The sequence below is a fragment of the Coregonus lavaretus genome (genome assembly GCF_964263955.1).
Source record: "Coregonus lavaretus genome assembly, chromosome: 37".
NCBI classification, from domain to species: Eukaryota; Metazoa; Chordata; class Actinopteri; order Salmoniformes; family Salmonidae; genus Coregonus; species Coregonus lavaretus.
The window spans coordinates 25,552,864-25,573,906 of NC_140024.1; the positions used below are offsets into that span (position 1 = coordinate 25,552,864).

Here is a 21,043-nt window from a genome sequence, read left to right on the forward strand (position 1 = left end):
GATTACAGCCTTGAGTCTTCTTGGGTATGATGCTACAAGCTTGGCACACCTGTATTTAGGGAGTTTCTTCCATTCTTCTCTGCAGATCCTCTCAAGTTTGCTTTGTCATTATGGGGTATTGTGTTTAGATTGATGAAGGAAAAAAACCATTTAATCAATTTTAGAATAAGGCTGTAACGTAACAAAATGTGGAAAAAGTCTGAATACTTTCAGAATGCACTGTATATATAGCCATACATGTTTATGTTTACTGGCTAGGTTTTCTGAGTGAGATCTGTCTGAGCAGTCCAGAGTCTTAAAGAGACATTAGACTGTATGGAGCCTGAGGAAGACCCTGAAGTCATGAGCAGGAGGTGAGTCAGAGCGAGAGGCTGTCTGAGGGATAAACACTAACCAAGGTTCAGTTTCACTCTGATAAATACTCTACAGGACAAACTACATACAAATCATATTTATACAAATCATCTTACTTGCTCAGATATCAACTTTATGATAAGAAAACATATAACAATGTGAAACATTGACTTAAACATTGACATGTGTAGTGTCAAGCAGGAGAGAGTGGAGCATCCTGCTCCCAGCTGTCTGTCTATGAAGAGTAACAGGTCAATGGAGGAAGCCTTACACGTCAGTGGAGAAGTATGTCTCTCTGATATAAGGTGAGTGTTTATAAAGCTTGGTCGGACTGCAGCTACATAGTGTGTACACAACTAGGATATACAGGTAACTGCCAGAATAAAGGAAACACCAACATTAAATGTCTTAATAGGGCATTGGGCCACCACGAGGTGCCAGAACAGCTTCAATGCGCCTTGGCATGGATTATACAAGTGTCTGGAACTCTGTTGGAGGGATGCAACACCATTCTTCCACGAGATATTCCATAATTTGGTGTTTTGTTGATGGTGGTGGAAAACGCTGTCTCAGGCGTCACTCCAGATCTCCCATAAGTGTTCAATTGGGTTGAGATCTGATGACTGAGACGGCCATGGCATATGGTTTACATCGTTTTCATGCTCATCAAACCATTCAGTGACCACTCGTGCCTTGTGGATGGGGGCATTGTCATCCTGGAAGAGGCCACACCCATCAGGATAGAAATGATTCACCATAGGTTGAAGCTGATCACTCAGAATGGCAGTGTATTTATTGGCGTTTACCTTGCCCTCTAAGGGGTTGAGTGGACCTTATCACATGCTAGGAAAATGCATCCTACACCATAACAGAGCCACCATAACCCTAATTTACTCAATTGTTTCCTTTATTTTGGCAGTTTACTGTATTTTACTGTTGATAAATATATTTAGTTTCATCTGCTTTCACTTTAAGACAACACAGAGGATAATGTGATGATATCATTACAGATAACTATATTTTGTATGAATTGTAGAGCCAAGCAGGAGAAAGTTGAGTCTCATTTACATTTTAGTCATTTAGCAGACGCTCTTATCCAGAGCAACTTACAGTTAGTGAATACATATTTTTTATACTGGCCCCCCGTGGGAATCGAACCCACAACCCTGGCGTTGCAAACGCCATGCTCTATCAACTGAGCTACATCAATGCCGGCCATTCCCTCCCCTACCCTGGACGACGCTGGGCCAATTGTGCGCCGCCCATGAGTCTCCCGGTCGCGGCCGGCTGCGACAGAGCCTGGATTCGAACCAGGATCTCTAGTGGCACAGTTAGCACTGCGATGCAGTGCCTTAGGCCACTGCGCCACTCAGGAGACTATGTCTCCTGCTCCCTGCTGTCTGTCTATGAATAGTGACAGGTCAATGGAGCAACCCTATGACTTTAAAAGAGAGACCTTGACCCCTGATCTGAGGTGAGTGTTGAAATGAGTAGCTTTACTCATGATCTGAGACCGTAGTTGATGTTGTTGTTTTTTATTGTATATATATGTCTCTCTCTCAGTGTCAGTCTGCTGACTGAGGATCAGTTCAGATGCTCTGTGCAGAGGTGCTGAGGGACCCGGTCTCCATTCCCTGTGGACACAGTTTCTGCAGGCAGTGCATCAGCAGATACTGGGCCCAGCCCGGCCCTGCAAGAGACTATGTGTGTCCCCAGTGCAGTAAGAGATCCAGAGCCCGGCCTGTGCTCATCACTAACACAGCCTTGGTCAGGGTCCTCCAGGGGCTCCAGCAGGCAGGCTTCAGTCCTGCCCTCCCTGCTCTGGGCTACGCTGGGCCTGGGGACGTGGCCTGTGATATCTGCTCTGGACAGAAGCTCAGAGCGGTCAAGTCCTGTCTGACCTGCACTGTCTTCTACTGTGAGAGCCACGTCAGGCAGCACTACACCGTCCCAGCACTGCAGAGACACACCCTGGCTGAGGTCACTGGAGACGGGGGACACAAAGACCACCATGGCAACGCTGGACAGACAGAGAGCATCAAAGAGGTGCTGTCAATATCAATGCACTATTTGAATGGCTACAAACACTTACCTCTTCAGGAAGGGGCTATGAAGACTGAGGAGGGGCAGAGTGTCTGTAAAAAGATGAAGATGGAAGTTAAAGAGGAGGAAGAGGATTCTGATGAGGGGTTTTCTGATCTGAAGAACACAATCAGTGAGCTGAGGAAAGAGAACTCTGAGCTGAAGAACATCTCTAAGTTAAACTCAGACATGGAGCAGGAGATCTCTAAACTCAAATACGATGTTGGTGAGCTCAGTAAGGAGAATGCTGTGCTGAAACAAGATGCAACAATCGAGAAACAACTGATGGACATCATAACTGCTGACCGGAAAATGACCATTGCTACTCTCAGCTCAGACCTACAGCAACACATAAAGACTGTCCTGAAGACTATCACGATGTACTATGGTTAGTGTGGCAGTATAGATTTTTTAAGCTACATCATTTAGATAGTATTGTTAACAGGTTCTAATGAATACTGCACCATAAAGATGTTATGACTGGTTTCATAAAGGTGTTACAGTATACTGTATGCTGTATGTCTACACCTTTCAAGTAAAGTGTTACCTATTTTCTGGTGTATTTTAGAACTTGAAACTGTCAGAAAATATCCTGGTCAGTGCATGTTACGCTTCAGTTAGTCTCTTTAACTCAACAGCCCTGTGTGTCACAAAGTGCTCTGAGACTGGCAAGCACGTCTACAGTCTAGTCCAGGGGTAGGCAACCCAGTTCCTGGAGTGCTGCATGTACTGCAGTATTTTGTCCCAACTAGGCACCACACTGAGCAACTTAGTTAATTGATCAGTTCAGTGATTGCCTAAATTCAACACACCTGGTCTTCCGGGTCAGTTAAATAAGTGCCTGTGGCACCAGGGTTGCCAAGGCCTGATCTAGAGTGTTTACATTAATAGACTATTACATTAGTTTAGATGTCATATTGAAGTGGGAAAATATCCATATGTCATAGAATAATGTATTATAAAGTAAAATGCAGTTCCCCACATTGATGTTATATCCTCTGATATTTTCTCATTCTAATAAAGTGTATGTTTCTCTCCACAGTGGATGTGACTCTAGACCTTGATACAGCACATCACTACCTCATCCTGTCTGAAGACAGGAAACAAGTGAGACATGGAGACATAAAACAGGATCTCCCTGACAACCCAGAGAGGTTTGATGCTGTTCCCTGTGTCCTGGGAAAGGAGGGCTTTTCCTCAGGGAGATTCTACTATGAGGTTCAGGTAAAGGAGAAGACTAGGTGGATTTTAGGAGTGGCCAGAGAGTCCATTAACAGGAAGGGGATGATTACACTGAGCCCTGAGAATGGATACTGGACTGTGTGGCTGAAGAATGGAAAGTACACGGCTAATGCTAACCACTCTGTCCCCCTCTCCCAGAGAGAGAAGACCCAGAAGGTGGGAGTGTTTGTGGATTATGAGGAGGGTCAAGTCTCCTTCTACAATGTGGAAGCCAGGTCTCATATCTACTCTTTCACTGGCTACACCTTCACTGAGAAACTCTATCCATACTTCTGCCCCGGTCTTAATGATGGTGGTAAAAACTCAGCCCCACTGGTCATCACTCTTGTAGATGTCACTGACTGACTGTTTCATATCAAACATTGAAATACTGTTAACATAACAGATAATTTAATAGCCAACAGTCATTATAATGTAATAGAAATTACATAAAATCAGCAGATCATGTATTAACATTTTACATTTATAATGTCATAACTTTTCCTGATAATATCATCAATCAATTGCAGGTATTATTGCAGTAGGAACTGCAATAATTACGAATAATTATTGTAATCTGTTGAGTACCAACTTATTTCAAGTTTTAATGTCACATGCACAAGAACAGAGAAATGCCATTCTTGCTAGCTCTAAACCCAGCAATGCAGTAATAACAATGTAATAATACAAATAACATATAAGGTAGAACAAAAACACAAGAAATAGAAATAAGAAACAAGAAGAACCGGTAATATGGTAGTTTTGTGGATAAGGTTATAATTTCAAGTGTTAACATACTAAATCACATTTTGCCAGTGCTGGTTGTCTTCCCTCTAATGTAATCCAAGAAGACCTACCTGTCCATCTAGATCTGTGGACCATATCACCTTAGTGGACGAGATCCATCTAGCTCTGTGGACCATATCACCTTAGTGGACGAGATCCAAATTCTTCTTCCTGCTATAACATGACTTTGGGATTAATAAAAACCATCAAATAATTGCAACAAGATCCGTAGGTCTATACACATTGTCATATTTTCAGTAATTCCCTAAAATTAGACTGTAGTGTAGAACAACATCAATATGAATTAGTTCAACAGTGAAGTACATTCCTGCATGCATATATACAGTGAGGGAAAAAAGTATTTGATCCCCTGCTGATTTTGTACATTTGCCCACTGACAAAGACATGATCAGTCTATAATTTTAATGGTAGGTTTATTTGAACAGTGAGAGACAGAATAACAACAACAAAAATCCAGAAGAACGCATGTCAAAAATGTTATAAATGTATTTGTATTTTAATGAGGGAAATAAGTATTTGACCCCTCTGCAAAACATGATTTAGTACTTGGTGGCAAAACCCTTGTTGGCAATCACAGAGGTCAGACGTTTCTTGTAGTTGGTCACCAGGTTTGCACACATCTCAGGAGGGATTTTGTTCCACTCCTCTTTGCAGATCTTCTCCAAGTCATTAAGGTTTCGAGGCTGACGTTTGGCAACTCGAATCTTCAGCTCCTTCCACAGATTTTCTATGGGATTAAGGTCTGGAGACTGGCTAGGCCACTCCAGGACCTTAATGTGCTTCTTCTTGAGCCACTCCTTTGTTGCCTTGGCTGTGTGTTTTGGGTCATTGTCATGCTGGAATACCCATCCACGACCCATTTTCAATGCCCTGGCTGAGGGAAGGAGGTTCTCACCCAAGATTTGACGGTACATGGCCCCGTCCATCGTCCCTTTGATGCGGTGAAGTTGTCCTGTCCCCTTAGCAGAAAAACACCCCCAAAGCATAATGTTTCCACCTCCATGTTTGACGGTGGGGATGGTGTTCTTGGGGTCATAGGCAGCATTCCTCCTCCACCAAACACGGCGAGTTGAGTTGATGCCAAAGAGCTCGATTTTGGTCTCATCTGACCACAACACTTTCACTCAGTTCTCCTCTGAATCATTCAGATGTTCATTGGCAAACTTCAGACGGCCCTGTATATGTGCTTTCTTGAGCAGGGGGAACTTGCGGGTGCTGCAGGATTTCAGTCCTTCACGGCATAGTGTGTTACCAATTGTTTTCTTGGTGACTATGGTCCCAGCTGCCTTGAGATCATTGACAAGATCCTCCTGTGTAGTTCTGGGCTGATTCCTCACCGTTCTCATGATCATTGCAACTCCACGAGGTGAGATCTTGCATGGAGCCCCAGGCCGAGGGAGATTGACAGTTATTTTGTGTTTCTTCCATTTGCAAATAATCGCACCAACTATTGTCACCTTCTCACCAAACTGCTTGGCGATGGTCTTGTAGCCCATTCCAGCCTTGTGTAGGTCTACAATCTTGTCCCTGACATCCTTGGTGAGCTCTTTGGTCTTGGCCATGGTGGAGAGTTTGGAATCTGATTGATTGATTGCTTCTGTGGACAGGTGTCTTTTATACAGGTAACAAGCTGAGATTAGGAGCACTCCCTTTAAGAGTGTGCTCCTAATCTCAGCTCGTTACCTGTATAAAAGACACCTGGGAGCCAGAATTCTTTCTGATTGAGAGGGGGTCAAATACTTATTTCCCTCATTAAAATGCAAAATCAATTTCTAACATTTTTGACATGCGTTTTTCTGGATTTTTTTGTTGTTATTCTGTCTCTCACTGTTCAAATAAACCTACCATAAAAATTATAGACTGATCATTTCTTTGTCAGTGGGCAAACGTACAAAATCAGCAGGGGATCAAATACTTTTTTCCCTCACTGTATTATGTTTCTTACTTTATTTTTAGCTGTGGAACTGAAAGGAGAGCTTGCAAAAGTCACTTCATTGTACTGTGTTCACTGCGCTGTATCCTGTGCATATGGCAATAAACTTGGATTTGATTTAAATAATCAGTTCCCTCCAAGGATTTTTATCAAATTGAAGCACATTTACTGCATTTCTACACAATTTAAAAACTCTAAATTGCGATTTGGAGAACAGCAAATACAAGCAAAATGGACTCCAGCCATCACCTTGTTGCTGTAGCTTCATTCAGCTCAACCAATCAAGCCAGCCATACAGCCAGCCAGCCAGCCAGCCAGCCAGCCAGCCAGCCAGTCAGCCAGCCAGCCAGCCAGCCAGCCAGCCATACAAACAGCCAGCCAGCCAGCCAGCCAGCCAGCCAGCCAGCCATACAAACAGCCTACCTCCACCTCCCAGGAGTCCGCATGGTCCTGAAGTCAGCAAACTAACCCTGCTAAACTGCATTTGCCTTTTAATCAGGATTTGAAATATTTTTGTATCCTATTTTAAAATGTTGGTGTTGAGCTACAGTATGTCAACTGCCATTCCATGCCATACCCTGCCATACCCTGCCATACCCTGCCATACCCTGCCATACCCTGCCATACCCTGCCATACCCTGCCATACCCTGCCATACCATGCCATTCCATGCCATACCCAATGTCCCTGGTTCAGAAGTAGTAATGGAGTTTTCAGCACATCTGACCAGCAGAAGTGTTGAGGGCAGGTTTTCTATGTCAGCGTAAAGCCACATGAAGGCGCTGTTTCACTACAGCGCATTAAGTTCACCTAGTGAGGCAAGTATGGGTAGCTACAGGCCAATATGGGGACCGGAGTATGGACGAGTGGGTGTGTCGAAAGGAGTGGGTATATGGAAAGTGAATCAGCTAATTGAGCAGATTTGTTGCCACTCAATACCGTGTTGAGTGGCTGATTGGGCTGCATGACGAGTCGATAAGCCGGCAACCAGTGCACCGGGTGCTGAATCGATGTGCCTGCCTACTTCAAGTGCTTCATACTCGATAGCTAACATGGCCATTTTTTTTCTCTCAAATGATATTATTTCAAGTAGGATAGCAGTCTACACAAGAAATAACTAATATTGATAACCATCTAGATGTCACCTTGATACAAACATACAGTCTACTACTCAATGGGGAGGGCATGAATGGTAACAACAACAGGACACAGTGCCCGTCGCTCCCGCTTGACAAGCACTTGTCACGGTTTCGGCCGAGGCTGCTCCTCCTCCTGGTTCGGGCAGGCTTCGGCGTTCGCCGTCCCCGGAGTACTAGCTGCCACCGCTCTATGTTTCTGCATTTGATTGCTTTTGTCTGTCTGTATCACCTGTGTCCATTTGTGTCTTGATTACGTGTCCTATAAGTTCCTTGTTTTGTTCTAGTATTTTGTGTGTTGTTGTTTCCTGCCACAGTATCGGAGCTACGTGTTTGCTCTCGTTTTGTTTTGTATCTTAGTGTTTACGCGTATGCGTAATTGTTCCCTCGCCTCGTTGTTTGTTTGAGGTCGGAGGTTTTTCCTCTTATTACTTGTGACTATTAAAGTCTGTTGGACTTTACCTCTGTGTCCTGCGCCTGACTCCTCCACCACATCCACATCGGTATTGTGACAGAACAACACACCACCATGGAGTCAGCAGGAACAGCGGCGGCACCCGGATCCCTGGAAGACCGGATCAACTACCAGGACAACATGATCCGGCAACTCGGGGCCGCCATGGACGAGGTGTCCAACACGCTGCGCCGATTGGTGAATCGAGAGGTGCCCACGCCTTCTCACGCCATCCCATCACCAACGGCCAGTCCTCCTCTCTCAGCACCGGAACCCAGTGGCATTCGGCTCTCACTCCCGAGGGCATATGACGGTTCTGCAGCCGGGTGTCAGGGCTTCCTCCTGCAGGTGGAACTTTACCTTGCCACCATACACCCGGCGCCCTCGGGATACGAGAGCGTCTCCGCCCTCATCTCCTGTCTATCCGGCAAGGCGTTGGAGTGGGCCAACGCCGAATGGAGGGGAATAGACGCCGCAACCATCACCTACGCGGAGTTCTCCCGCCGCTCAGGGCAGTCTTCGATCATCCACCTGAGGGGAAAGCGGCGGGAGAGCGTCTATTCCACCTCCGACAGGGGAAGAGGAGCGCACAGGAGTTCGCACTGGAGTTCCGGACACTAGCGGCGGATGCGGGGTGGAATGAGAGGACCCTCATCGACCACTACCGGTGTAGCCTACGAGAGGACGTTCGTCGTGAGCTGGCCTGCAGGGACACCAACCTGTCGTTCGATCAGTTGGTGGACATCTCCATCCGTCTGGACACCCTGCTGGCTACCCGCGGACGTCCCGAGTGGGGGTCGTCCATTTCACCCTCCAGCACCTCCGAGCCGATTCCCATGGAGCTCGGGGGTGCTGGCGCTAGAGAGAGGAGGAGAGGGAACCCGAGGGAGGCCATCCCCTGCACCACCTGTGGTCGTGGAGGACACACCGCGGCCAGGTGCTGGGGAGGGTCTCCTGGGAGAGGTGACAACAGGCCACGCACTGGGGAGTCATTTCAGGTGAGTAGGCGCCCCACTTACCCAGAGCTTTCTGTTGGTCACATGAGTATTCCTGTGAGATTTCCACAGGTGGCACCTCATTCCCAGCATAAGGCGCTAGTCGATTCAGGCGCAGCTGGGAACTTTATTGATCGGGCATTTTGTTGTAGGTTAGGAATTCCCCTTCGGCCGGTAGAAGCTCCATTCCCTGTCCACGCATTAGACAGCCGGCCGTTGGGGTCGGGTCTGATCAGGGATGTCACAGCACCGCTGACGATGACGACGCAGGGGGGTCATGAGGAGATTATTCAGTTTTATCTGATTGACTCTCCTGCGTACCCAGTGGTGTTGGGCCTTCCCTGGTTAAGCACCCATGATCCTACCATAGCGTGGCAACAGAAGGCTCTTATGGAGTGGTCTGCCCAGTGTGTAGGGAGATGTCTAGGTGTTTCCGTAGGGGCGACCTCGGTAGAGAGTCCGAACCAAGTGCCCGCACTGCGCATTCCCCCTGAGTATGAGGATTTAGCACTCGTGTTTAGCAAATCGAGGGCAACACGGCTACCTCCTCATAGACAAGGGGACTGTGCGATAAATCTCCAGACAGGAGCAGCTCTTCCCCGGAGTCATGTGTATCCCCTGTCTCAAGAGGAAACAGCGGCTATGGAAACTTACATAGCCGAGTCCTTGGCACAGGGATACATACGATCCTCTACTTCCCCGGTCTCCTCGAGTTTCTTCTTTGTGAAGAAGAAGGACGGGGGATTGCGCCCGTGTATTGATTACCGTAGTCTCAATCAGATCACAGTGAAATACAGTTACCCACTTCCTCTGATTGCGACGATGACGGAGTCATTACGCGGAGCGCGGTTCTTCACAAAGTTGGATCTCAGGAGCGCGTACAATCTGGTGCGCATTAGGGAGGGGGATGAATGGAAAACAGCATTTAGCACCACCTCGGGTCATTACGAGTATCTCGTCATGCCATACGGGTTAATGAATGCTCCTTCAGTCTTCCAATCCTTTGTTGACGAGATTTTCCGGGACATGCATGGGCAGGGTGTAGTAGTGTACATCGACGACATCCTAGTGTATTCTTCTACACGAGCCGAGCATGTAGCCCAGGTGCGCCGAGTGTTGAGAAGACTGTTGGAGCATGACTTGTATGTCAAGGCAGAGAAATGCCTGTTCTTCCAGGAGTCCGTCTCCTTTTTGGGTTATCGGTTGTCCGCGTCTGGCGTGGAGATAGAGGTAGACCGGGTATCGGCCGTGCGTAATTGGCAAACTCCAACCACTGTAAAAGAGGTGCAGCAGTTCTTGGGTTTTGCTAATTACTACCGGAGGTTTATTCGGGGTTTTGGACAGGTTGCAGCTCCCATTACGTCCCTGCTAAAGGGGGGTCCGGTTCGTTTGCAGTGGTCGGCTGAGGCGGACAGGGCATTTGTCAAACTAAAGAACCTGTTCACCTCGGCTCCGGTGCTGGCGCATCCGGATCCCTCTTTACCATTCCAAGTAGAGGTAGACGCGTCCGAGACCGGTATTGGGGCAGTTCTATCACAACGGTCCGGCACGCCACCTAAATTCCGCCCCTGTGCGTTCTACTCCAAGAAGCTCAGCTCGGCGGAGCGTAACTATGATATTGGGGACAGGGAGCTGTTAGCCGTAGTCCAGGCCCTAAAGGTGTGGAGGCATTGGCTTGAGGGGGCTCAACACCCTTTCCTCATTCTGACTGATCACCGTAACCTGGAGTACATCCGGGCAGCTAGGAGATTGAACCCTCGTCAGGCTAGGTGGAACATGTTCCTAACCCGGTTCGTCTTTAAGATCACATACATCCCTGGGTCCCAGAATGGTAAGGCAGACGCCCTGTCCCGGCGGTATGACACAGAGGAGAGGTCCAACGAGCCTACTTCCATACTGCCGGAGTCTTGTTTGGTGGCTCCGGTGGTATGGGAGGTCGATGCGGAAATCGAGCGGGCACTGCGTACCGACCCTACTCCCCCCGAGTGTCCTGTGGGGCGGACGTACGTTCCGCTCGAGATTCGTGATCGACTGATTTATTGGGCTCATACATCACCCTCCTCTGGACATCCAGGTATTGGCCGGACCATGCACTGTCTTAGCATGAAATACTGGTGGCCAACGTTAGCTAGGGATGTGAGGGTTTATGTCTCCTCCTGCTCGGTGTGTGCCCAGTGTAAGGCGCCTAGACATTTGCCCAGGGGTAAGCTACATCCCCTGCCCGTTCCACAACGACCATGGTCCCACCTATCGGTGGATTTCGTAACCGACCTTCCCCCCTCCCAGGGGAATACCACCATTTTGGTCGTTGTGGATCGGTTTTCCAAGGCCTGTCGTCTCCTTCCCATGCCGGGTCTCCCTACTGCCCTACAAACCGCTGAGGCCCTATTTACCCATGTTTTCCGGCATTATGGGGTCCCCGAGGATATAGTGTCTGACCGAGGTCCCCAGTTCACCTCCAGAGTTTGGGGGGCGTTCATGGAACGGTTGGGGGTCTCGGTAAGCCTTACCTCGGGGTACCACCCAGAGAGCAATGGGCAGGTGGAACGTGTCAACCAGGATGTGGGTAGGTTTTTGAGGTCCTATTGCCGGGACCGGCCGGAGGAGTGGTCTAGGTTCATCCCCTGGGCAGAGATGGCCCAGAACTCTCTCCGCCACTCCTCCACCAATTTAACACCTTTCCAGTGGGTTTTAGGTTATCAGCCGGTCCTGGCACCATGGCACGAGAGCCAGATCGAGGCCCCTGCGGTGGACGATTGGATTCGGCGCTCGGAGGAGACGTGGGACGCTGCCCATGTCCATCTGCAGCGTGCCATCCGTCAACAAAAGGCGAGCGCCGACCGCCACCGCAGTGAGGGACCGGTGTACGCACCGGGAGATCGAGTCTGGCTCTCGACTCGAAACCTGCCCCTCCGCCTGCCCTGCCGGAAGCTGGGTCGGCGGTTTGTGGGGCCCTTCAAAGTCCTGAGAAGATTGAACGAGGTGTGTTACAGGTTACAACTGCCTATAGAGTATAAAAATATTAACCCCTCGTTCCATGTGTCTCTTCTCAGGCCGGTGGTAGCTGGCCCACTCCAAGAAGATGAGATAGGAGAGACCCCTCCGCCCCCTTTGGACATCGAGGGGGCCCCGGCGTACAGGGTCCGGACCATCTTGGACTCGAGGCGCCGGATGAGTGGTCTCCAGTATCTCGTGGAGTGGGAGGGGTACGGTCCGGAGGAACGGTGCTGGGTGCCCAGGAGGGACATACTCGATCCATCCCTCCTGACTGAGTTTCACCATGGGCATCCCACGCGCCCGGGTCCGCGTCCTCCTGGCCGTCCCCGAGGCCGGGGTCGGCGCACGGCTGGAGCCGCGCGTCAAGGGGGGGGTACTGTCACGGTTTCGGCCGAGGCTGCTCCTCCTCCTGGTTCGGGCAGGCTTCGGCGTTCGCCGTCCCCGGAGTACTAGCTGCCACCGCTCTATGTTTCTGCATTTGATTGCTTTTGTCTGTCTGTATCACCTGTGTCCATTGGTGTCTTGATTACGTGTCCTATAAGTTCCTTGTTTTGTTCTAGTATTTTGTGTGTTGTTTTTTCCTGCCACAGTATCGGAGCTACGTGTTTGCTCTCGTTTTGTTTTGTATCTTAGTGTTTACGCGTATGCGTAATTGTTCCCTCGCCTCGTTGTTTGTTTGAGGTCGGAGGTTTTTCCTCTTATTACTTGTGACTATTAAAGTCTGTTGGACTTTACCTCTGTGTCCTGCGCCTGACTCCTCCACCACATCCACATCGGTATTGTGACAGCACTACTGTCCAGCAACGTCGTAGGAAGTAGCTACCTAGTTGTCAATATCAGGGTGACAGCTGCACACGCACACAACGCATGGAGTACATCCATCATCAATACTTTTAATCAAAAATAAACTATTGTCAGTTTTATAAGTGAAAATGTACTATTATTTGTGTAAAACGAACAGTGATTTACGGTTCAGACTCATATGGCTTAAAAACAGAAGTCTAAACTCTCTCAGTACGGTAGCTCAATGTTACGGTAGTTGCACGGTTTAAAAAACACAGCTCAATCAAAACCTTCTTACCTATAGCAGAAAAACCTTCTTACCTATAGCAGAAAAACCTTCTTACCTATAGCAGAAAAACCTTCTTACCTATAGCAGAAAAACCTTCTTACCTATAGCAGAAAAACCTTCTTACCTATAGCAGAGCGCTTTCGACTCACCCACTCCTTTCCACATGCCCACTACTTTCCTTTCGACACACCCACTCGTACATACTCTGTACGCCATATTGGGATGCAGCTGCCCCCTTCTCTAGTGAGGGGCTCGCTGTAGTAACATTAATGTGGTTATAGCTTCAAGAATACAGATGAGGACATCCATAGCACATCCTAAAGTCAACATTTAACTCAAACCCTGACCTGAAGAGTGTTTTGCAAGCAAGATTTGAGAGTAGGTTATATTTGTGCTTGGGCGAGGTGTGTGCTTTGTGCTTGGGCGAGGTGTGTGTGTGTGTGTGTGTGTGTGTGTGTGTGTGTGTGTGCGTGCGTGTGTGTGAGTGCGTGCATGGGTGCGTGTGTGTGTATGTGTGCTGTCTTCCCCATCCCAGACAGTGTATGTGAACTCTTCTCCAGATGGGTTGCAGGATTGGGCTAAATTCCATTTCATTTCAGTCAATTCAGTAAGTAAACTGATATTCAGATTCTCTTTGGACTCTGAACAGCAACTGTTTGTTGATAAGCCAAGCTGTCACCTGCCCTGTCACCTGACCATTGCTACGTGTTCACTTAGAGTAAAGGTTAATAGTTTATCACCTCACCTCAGGGAAACATTAAGCGGACTATCGGTGCAGAGTCGGTTACTCCAGTTCTTGGTAAGAAAAAATAAGTAAGCAAGAGAAAACTAGTACAGTTATTTACATATAATATTGGGACATTTCAATAACAATATGTAGTATAATGTCTTAGCTTGAATTAAGCAGGCATGTCCTCAAATTGGCTACAATGCTGTAACCTATGGCAATAAAATCGTACACATATTTATAGTATGTGTATAATACCGGTAATACTACTAATACTACTATGTCTATTCTAATACCACTAATACTAATGTCTACTACTAATACTGCTAATAATACTAATAATACTACTATATCTAATACTACTATGTATACTACTAATACTACTAGTACTACTATGTCTAATACTACTAATACTACTACTACTACTACTATGTTTACTTGTAATACTACTATGTCTACTACTAATACTACTAGTACTACTATGTCTACTACTAATACTAATACTAATACTAATACTACTAATACTCCCATGTACACTACTAATTCTACCTAGTAATACTAATAATATGAATACTACTAATACTACTATGTCTACTACTAATACTACATATATCTACAACTAATATTACTGTCTATTACTAATACGACTATATCTACTACTAATACTATGACTAATACTACTACAAATACTAATATATCTACTACTAATACTATGACTAATACTACTACTAATACTACTATGTCTACTACTAATACTACAACTACTGCTACTACTACTGCTACTACCAATACTATGATGAATACTACTACCCTCTACTACTGCTAATACTAATATGTCTATTAATAATACTACTACAAATACTACTACAAATACTACTATGTCTACTACTAATAATATGACTAATACTACTACTTATACTACTATGTCTACAACTAATACTACTACTAATACTACTAATACTACATTCATTTGTAGAGATCCAAACACCTGAAGTTGTTTTGCAAGTTTAACAAAGAACATGGAGGTTCTCTAAAATGGAATCTGCTCACGATTTAATCTCTTGATAAAGTCATGAAATATGATCACATGGCCAGTTGATACATTACATATGAGAAAGAACATACTATTTAAAGTGCAGTAGCCTACTGTGCACACTGCACAGCCATTATATTCATGTATGATGTTTGTATTTACTAGTAGTTTGTCTCTCTCTGAGTGAGAGATCTGATGCAGTCCAGATTCTGAAGAGACATTAGACTGTATGGAGCCTGAGGGAGACCCTGGAGTCATGAGGTGAGTCAGAGAGAGGGGCTGTCTGAGGGATAAACATGATAAGAAAACATATCAAAAATATGGAACATAATAATGGCTTATTTTAAATGTTATTTAATGTGTAGTGTCAAGCAGGAGAGAGCAGCTCACAGCTGTGTGTCTATGAAGAGTGACAGGTCAATGGAGCAAGATATCAAATTCAAAAGAGTAAATCTCCCTGACTCAAGGTGAGAACAGTGTTACAGCTTTAACTGATATATGCCAACATATAAAAGATGAAGCTTTATTTATCTTAACCCATTATATACCAACGTCTGACAGTTGTGGGACCAGCTATGTTCTGCTCTTGGTTCAGCTTCCTGAATTGTGCAGTGTAGTGAGATTCAGAAAGGGTAAACTGATTGCTGTGAGTGAAGAATAAACACTAACAAAGGTTCAGTTTCACTCTGCTACTCTAAGCACAAACTACATACAAATCATATTTACAAATCACCTTTCTGTCTAAGATATTGACTTTATGATAAGAACATATGCAAAAATGTGAAACATATTAATGCCTAATTTTATATTTTATTTAGTGTCAAACAGGATAGAGTGGAGTCTCCTGCTCCCAGCTGTCTGTCTATGAAGAGTGACAGGTCAATGGGCCAAGACATCAACTTCAGTCGAGGAGCCTGTCCCCATAATCTAAGGTTATACTAGACACTGTGTTACATTACTTACATTCAGAATGATCATGTTTTGTAATGACAGGATCCAGATCCCTTGATATTTTCACTGTCATAATGAGATGCTTTATTATTTGATGCATAGTATAAAACAGGAGAGAGTGGAGTCTCCTGCTCCCAGCTGTCTGTCTATGGAGAGTAACAGGTCAATGGGCCAAGACATCAACTTCAGAGCAGGAGTCTGTCCCCCTGATCCAAGGTGAGAGGGTTGATACATTTGATTGGTTTGATTTATTGATAAAGGACTGTCCAGAGATTGCAGCTAGATATATGTTTCTGTATGAATTGCAGGACTAAGCAGGAGAGAGTGGAGTCTGATCTAAGATAAATCGGCTGCTTTAGAAGACTGCAGACTGGTAGAGTTTAGGAGGAAGGCCATGTACTAACCCCACCCCCTCTCTTTCTCAGTGTCAGTCTGCTGACTGAGGATCAGTTCAGATGCTCTGTGTGTTCAGAGGTGCTGAGGGACCCGGTCTCCATTCCCTGTGGACACAGTTACTGCAGGCAGTGCATCAGCACATACTGGGCCCAGCCCGGCCCTGCAGGAGACTATGTGTGTCCCCAGTGCAGTAAGAGATCCAGAGCCCGGCCTGTGCTCTACACTAACACAGCCTTGGCCAGGGTCCTCCAGGGGCTCCAGCAGGCAGGCTTCAGTCCTGCCCTCCCTGCTCTGAGCTACGCTGGGCCTGGGGACGTGGCCTGTGATATCTGCTCTGGACAGAAGCTCAGAGCGGTCAAGTCCTGTCTGACCTGCACTGTCTCCTACTGTGAGAGCCACGTCAGGCAGCACTACACCGTCCCAGCACTGCAGAGACACACCCTGGCTGAGGTCACTGGAGACAGGGGACACAAATCTGGAAAGATAGAGAGCATCAAAGAGGTGCTGTCATTATCAAAATGCTATTTGAATGACTACAAACACTTAACTACACACACTATTATAATGAGATGAACTGAACTGTGAACGTATTATATTACCTGAACTGTGTGTTTCATGTTTTCTCTTAAGGAGGAGACTATGGAGACTGAGACTGAGGAGGAGAGGGAGAGGGTCTCTAAAAAGATGATGGAAGTTAAAGAGGCGGCAGAATATTCTTATGAGAAGATTTCTGATCTGAAGAATACAATCAGTGAGCTGAAGAAGGAGATCTCTGAGCTGAATAGCTCTAAGTCAGACTTGGAGCAGGAGATCTCTAAACTCAAACATGATGTTGGTGAGCTCAGTAAAAAGAATGCTGTGCTAAAACAAGAGGCATCATTTGAGAAAGAACTGATGGACATCAGAACTGCTGCTCTGAATAAGACCATAGCTACTCTCAGCTCAGACCCACAGCAACAGAGAGAGGCTGAGTATGTGAGAAGAAACCTGAAGAATATGAAGATGGACTATGGTTAGTGTGACAATAATGACTGCTTAAAGTGACAGTAGATTTTTTAAGGTAGTAGTAGAATAGTAGATAGTATTGTTAACAGGTTCTTATGAATTATACTTTAACACTCATGAAGGTGTTATGACTGGTTTCATAAAGATGTTATAAATACCTTAAGTATACCCCCTTCAAGTAAAGTGTTACCTTTCATATTTTAGAGCTTGAAACAATCAGAAAATGTTCTGGTCAGTGTATGTTACACTTCAGTTAGACTCAACAGTCCTGTGTGTTACTCTTCAGTTAGACTCAACAGTCCTGTGTGTTACTCTTCAGTTAGACTCAACAGTCCTGTATGTTACTCTTCAGTTAGGCTCAACAGTCCTGTGTGTTACTCTTCAGATAGACTCAACAGTCCTGTGTGTTACTCTTCAGTTAGACTCAACAGTCCTGTGTGTTACTCTTCAGTTAGACTCAACAGTCCTGTGTGTTACTCTTCAGTTAGACTCAACAGTCCTGTGTGTTACTCTTCAGTTAGACTCAACAGTCCTGTATGTTACTCTTCAGTTAGACTCAACAGTCCTGTGTGTTACTCTTCAGTTAGACTCAACAGTCCTGTGTGTTACTCTTCAGTTAGACTCAACAGTCCTGTATGTTACTCTTCAGTTAGACTCAACAGTCCTGTGTGTTACTCTTCAGTTAGACTCAACAGTCCTGTATGTTACTCTTCAGTTAGGCTCAACAGTCCTGTGTGTTACTCTTCAGTTAGACTCAACAGTCCTGCGTGTTACTCTTCAGTTAGACTCAACAGTCCTGTGTGTTACTCTTCAGTTAGACTCAACTGTCCTCTATGTTAACTCCATGTAGAGTGCTACATGAATAGACTATTACATTATTTTAGATGTCATACCATTCACAAAAATATCCAATGTCAGAGAATAATGTGTTATGCAGTAAAATGCAGTTTCCCAGATTTATGTTATATATTCGCTGATATTTTCTAATTCTAATAAAGTGTATGTTTCTCTCCACAGTGGATGTGACTCTAGATCCTGATACAGCACATCCCCAACTCATCCTGTCTGAAGACGGGAAACAAGCTATATTTGGAGACGAATGGCAGCATCTCCCTGACAACCCAGAGAGGTTTGATATCTCTGTCTGTGTCGTGGGAAAGGAGGGCTTCTCCTCAGGGAGATTCTACTACGAGGTGCAGGTGAAGGGGAAGACTGGCTGGTCTTTAGGAGTGGCCACAAAGTCCGTCAACATGAAGGGGACGATTTACCTGAACCCTGAAGATGGATACTGGACTGTGATGCTGAGGAATGGAGAGTACTGGGCTGGTGCTGTCCCCACTGTCCCCCTCTTCCTTAGAGAGAAGCCCCAGAAGGTGGGGGTGTTTGTGGATTATGAGAAGGGTCAGGTCTCTTTCTACAATGTGGAGGCCAAGTCTCATATCCACTCATACACTGGCTACACCTTCACTGAGAAACTCTATCCATTCTTCAGCCCTGGTAATAATTTCACTGGTAAAAACTCAGCCCCACTGGTCATCACTCCTGTAGATGTCACTGACTGACTGTTTTATATTAAACATTGAAATACTGTTAACATAACTGATAATGTAGTAGCCACCAGATAATGTAATAATTCATTATAATGTAATACATATTACATAAATCAGCAGATAATGTATTAACATTTTACATTTATAATGCAATATATTTTCCAGATAATTGAATCATTCAATTGCAGTTATTAATGCAATAACAAATGTCATAAATAGGTATTGCAGCAAGTTGTTGTCACGCCCTGGCTCTGGGGACTCTAGTATGTTGAGCCAGGGTGTGAGTTTTCATTTGTTTTTCGTTCTAGGTTAGTATTTCTATGTTGGCCAGTGTGGTTCTCAATCAGAGGCAACGTGTATCAGCTGTTGCTTGTTGTCTCTGATTGGGAACCATACTTAGGCAGCCAGTTTTCCCACAGTGTTTGTGGGATCTTGTTCCTGTTTAGGTTTGTGTCTGAACCGAGGACGTCACGTTATCGTTTATTGTTTAGTTCGTGGTATTACTCAAATAATAAAGATATGTTCACCTTCCACGCTGCGCCTTGGTCCTCTGTTCCCGACGATCGTGACAGAAGTTCCCACCAAGACTGGACCAAGCAGCGTGTCCAGGAGCCATCGCCAGGGAGATCTCTAGCGGATCTCCTTCGCCTCCTCGACTGGGTCAAGCCGTGTGAGGAAGAGAGAGGCTGGACTTGGAAGCAGAAGGGCGAAAGTCTGGCGAGAGACATGGAGACCTGGTCCACGGGTAGGAGAGACGCCCAGAAAATGTTTAGGGGGGGGCTCACGCCGTGGACGACGGGGCAGAAGGAGGCCGCCAGGTTACGGGAGTCACTGGTCACCAGGGGGAAAGAGGATGTAGAGGCACGGCGAGAGGTACTGGGGTGTGTTGCCAGTCCGGTCCGGCCTGTTCCTGATCCCCGCGTAGGGCCAGTGGTGTGTGTTCCTAGTACGGTCCGGCCTGTTCCTGCCACTCGCACCAAGCCTACGGTGCGCGTCGCCAGCTCGGCCCGGCCTGTTCCTGCTCCCCGCACCAAGCCTGTGGTGCGCGTCGCCAGCCCAGTCCGGCCCATTCCTGCTCCCCGCACCAAGCCAGTGGTGCGCTTCGGCAGCCCGGTCCGGCCCGCTCCTGCTCCCCGCACCAAGTCAGTGGTGCGTTTCGTCAGCCCAGCTCGGCCCGTTCCTGCTCCCCGCACCAAGTCAATGGTGCGCTTCGTCAGCCCGGCTCGGCCCGTTCCTGCTCCCCGCACCAAGTCAGTGGTGCGCTTCGTCAGCCCGGTCCGGCCCGCTCCTGCTCCCCGCACCAAGTCAGTGGTGCGTTTCGTCAGCACAGCTCGGCCCGTTCCTGCTCCCCGCACCAAGTCAGTGGTGCGCTTCGTCAGCCCGGCTCGGCCCGTTCCTGCTCCCCGCACCAAGTCAGTGGTGCGCTTCGTCAGCCCGGTCCGGCCCGCTCCTGCTCCCCGCACCAAGTCAGGGGTGCGTTTCATCAGCCCGGCTCGGCCCGTTCCTGCTCCCCACACCAGGCCAGTGGTGTGCGTCGTCAGTCCGCCACAGCCCGTGCCTGTTCCACCGGTGCCTGGTTCGGCACGGGTCAGCTGCTTCGCGCCGGAGCTGGAGCAATCCGCTCCACCAGTGTGCAGTCCAGCTCCGGTCAGCAGGGCCAGACCGGACCAGGGGTACTTTGGGGGGTTAGAGAGGGAGTGGGGATCATGCCCGGAGCCGGATCCGCCGCCAAGGCGGAGTGCCCACCCGGTCCCTCCCCTGTGGTGTTTGGTTGGCGCGGTCGGAGTCCGCGCCTTTGGGGGAGGGTACTGTCACGCCCTGGCTCTGGGGACTCTAGTATGTTGAGCCAGGGTGTGAGCTTTCATTTGTTTTTCGTTCTAGGTTAGTATTTCTATGTTGGCCAGTGTGGTTCTCAATCAGAGGCAACGTGTATCAGCTGTTGCTTGTTGTCTCTGATTGGGAACCATACTTAGGCAGCCAGTTTTCCCACAGTGTTTGTGGGATCTTGTTCCTGTTTAGGTTTGTGTCTGAACCGAGGACGTCACGTTATCGTTTATTGTTTTGTTCATGGTATTACTCAAATAATAAAGATATGTTCACCTTCCACGCTGCGCCTTGGTCCTCTGTTCCCGACGATCGTGACAGTTGTTTTAAATAAATAATTGGTCATTTAGCAGACGCTCTTATCCAGAGCGACTTACAGGAGCAATTAGGGTTAAGTGCCTTGCTCAAGGGCACATCGACAGATTTTTCACCTAGTCGGCTCGGGGATTAGAACCAGCGACCTTTCGGTTACTGGCACAACGCTCTTAACCACTAAGCTACCTGCCG

General features: G+C 47.0%; 1 protein-coding gene across 1 annotated transcript; it reads left to right on the forward strand.

Moving 5' to 3' along the window:
- Positions 1 to 1,947: 1,947 nt before the first annotated feature.
- On the forward strand, positions 1,948 to 20,816 carry LOC311111388 (uncharacterized protein; the record flags this gene model as incomplete). The annotated part of the gene is made up of 9 exons (XM_084154105.1): positions 1,948 to 2,824; positions 3,479 to 4,005; positions 13,586 to 13,590; positions 15,176 to 15,277; positions 15,629 to 15,742; positions 15,864 to 15,977; positions 16,187 to 16,658; positions 16,788 to 17,169; positions 18,180 to 20,816. 9 exons carry the CDS (start codon positions 1,948 to 1,950, stop codon positions 18,722 to 18,724), a joined length of 3,138 nt encoding a protein of 1,045 aa, XP_084010231.1. The 3' UTR covers positions 18,725 to 20,816.
- Positions 20,817 to 21,043: the final 227 nt, after the last annotated feature.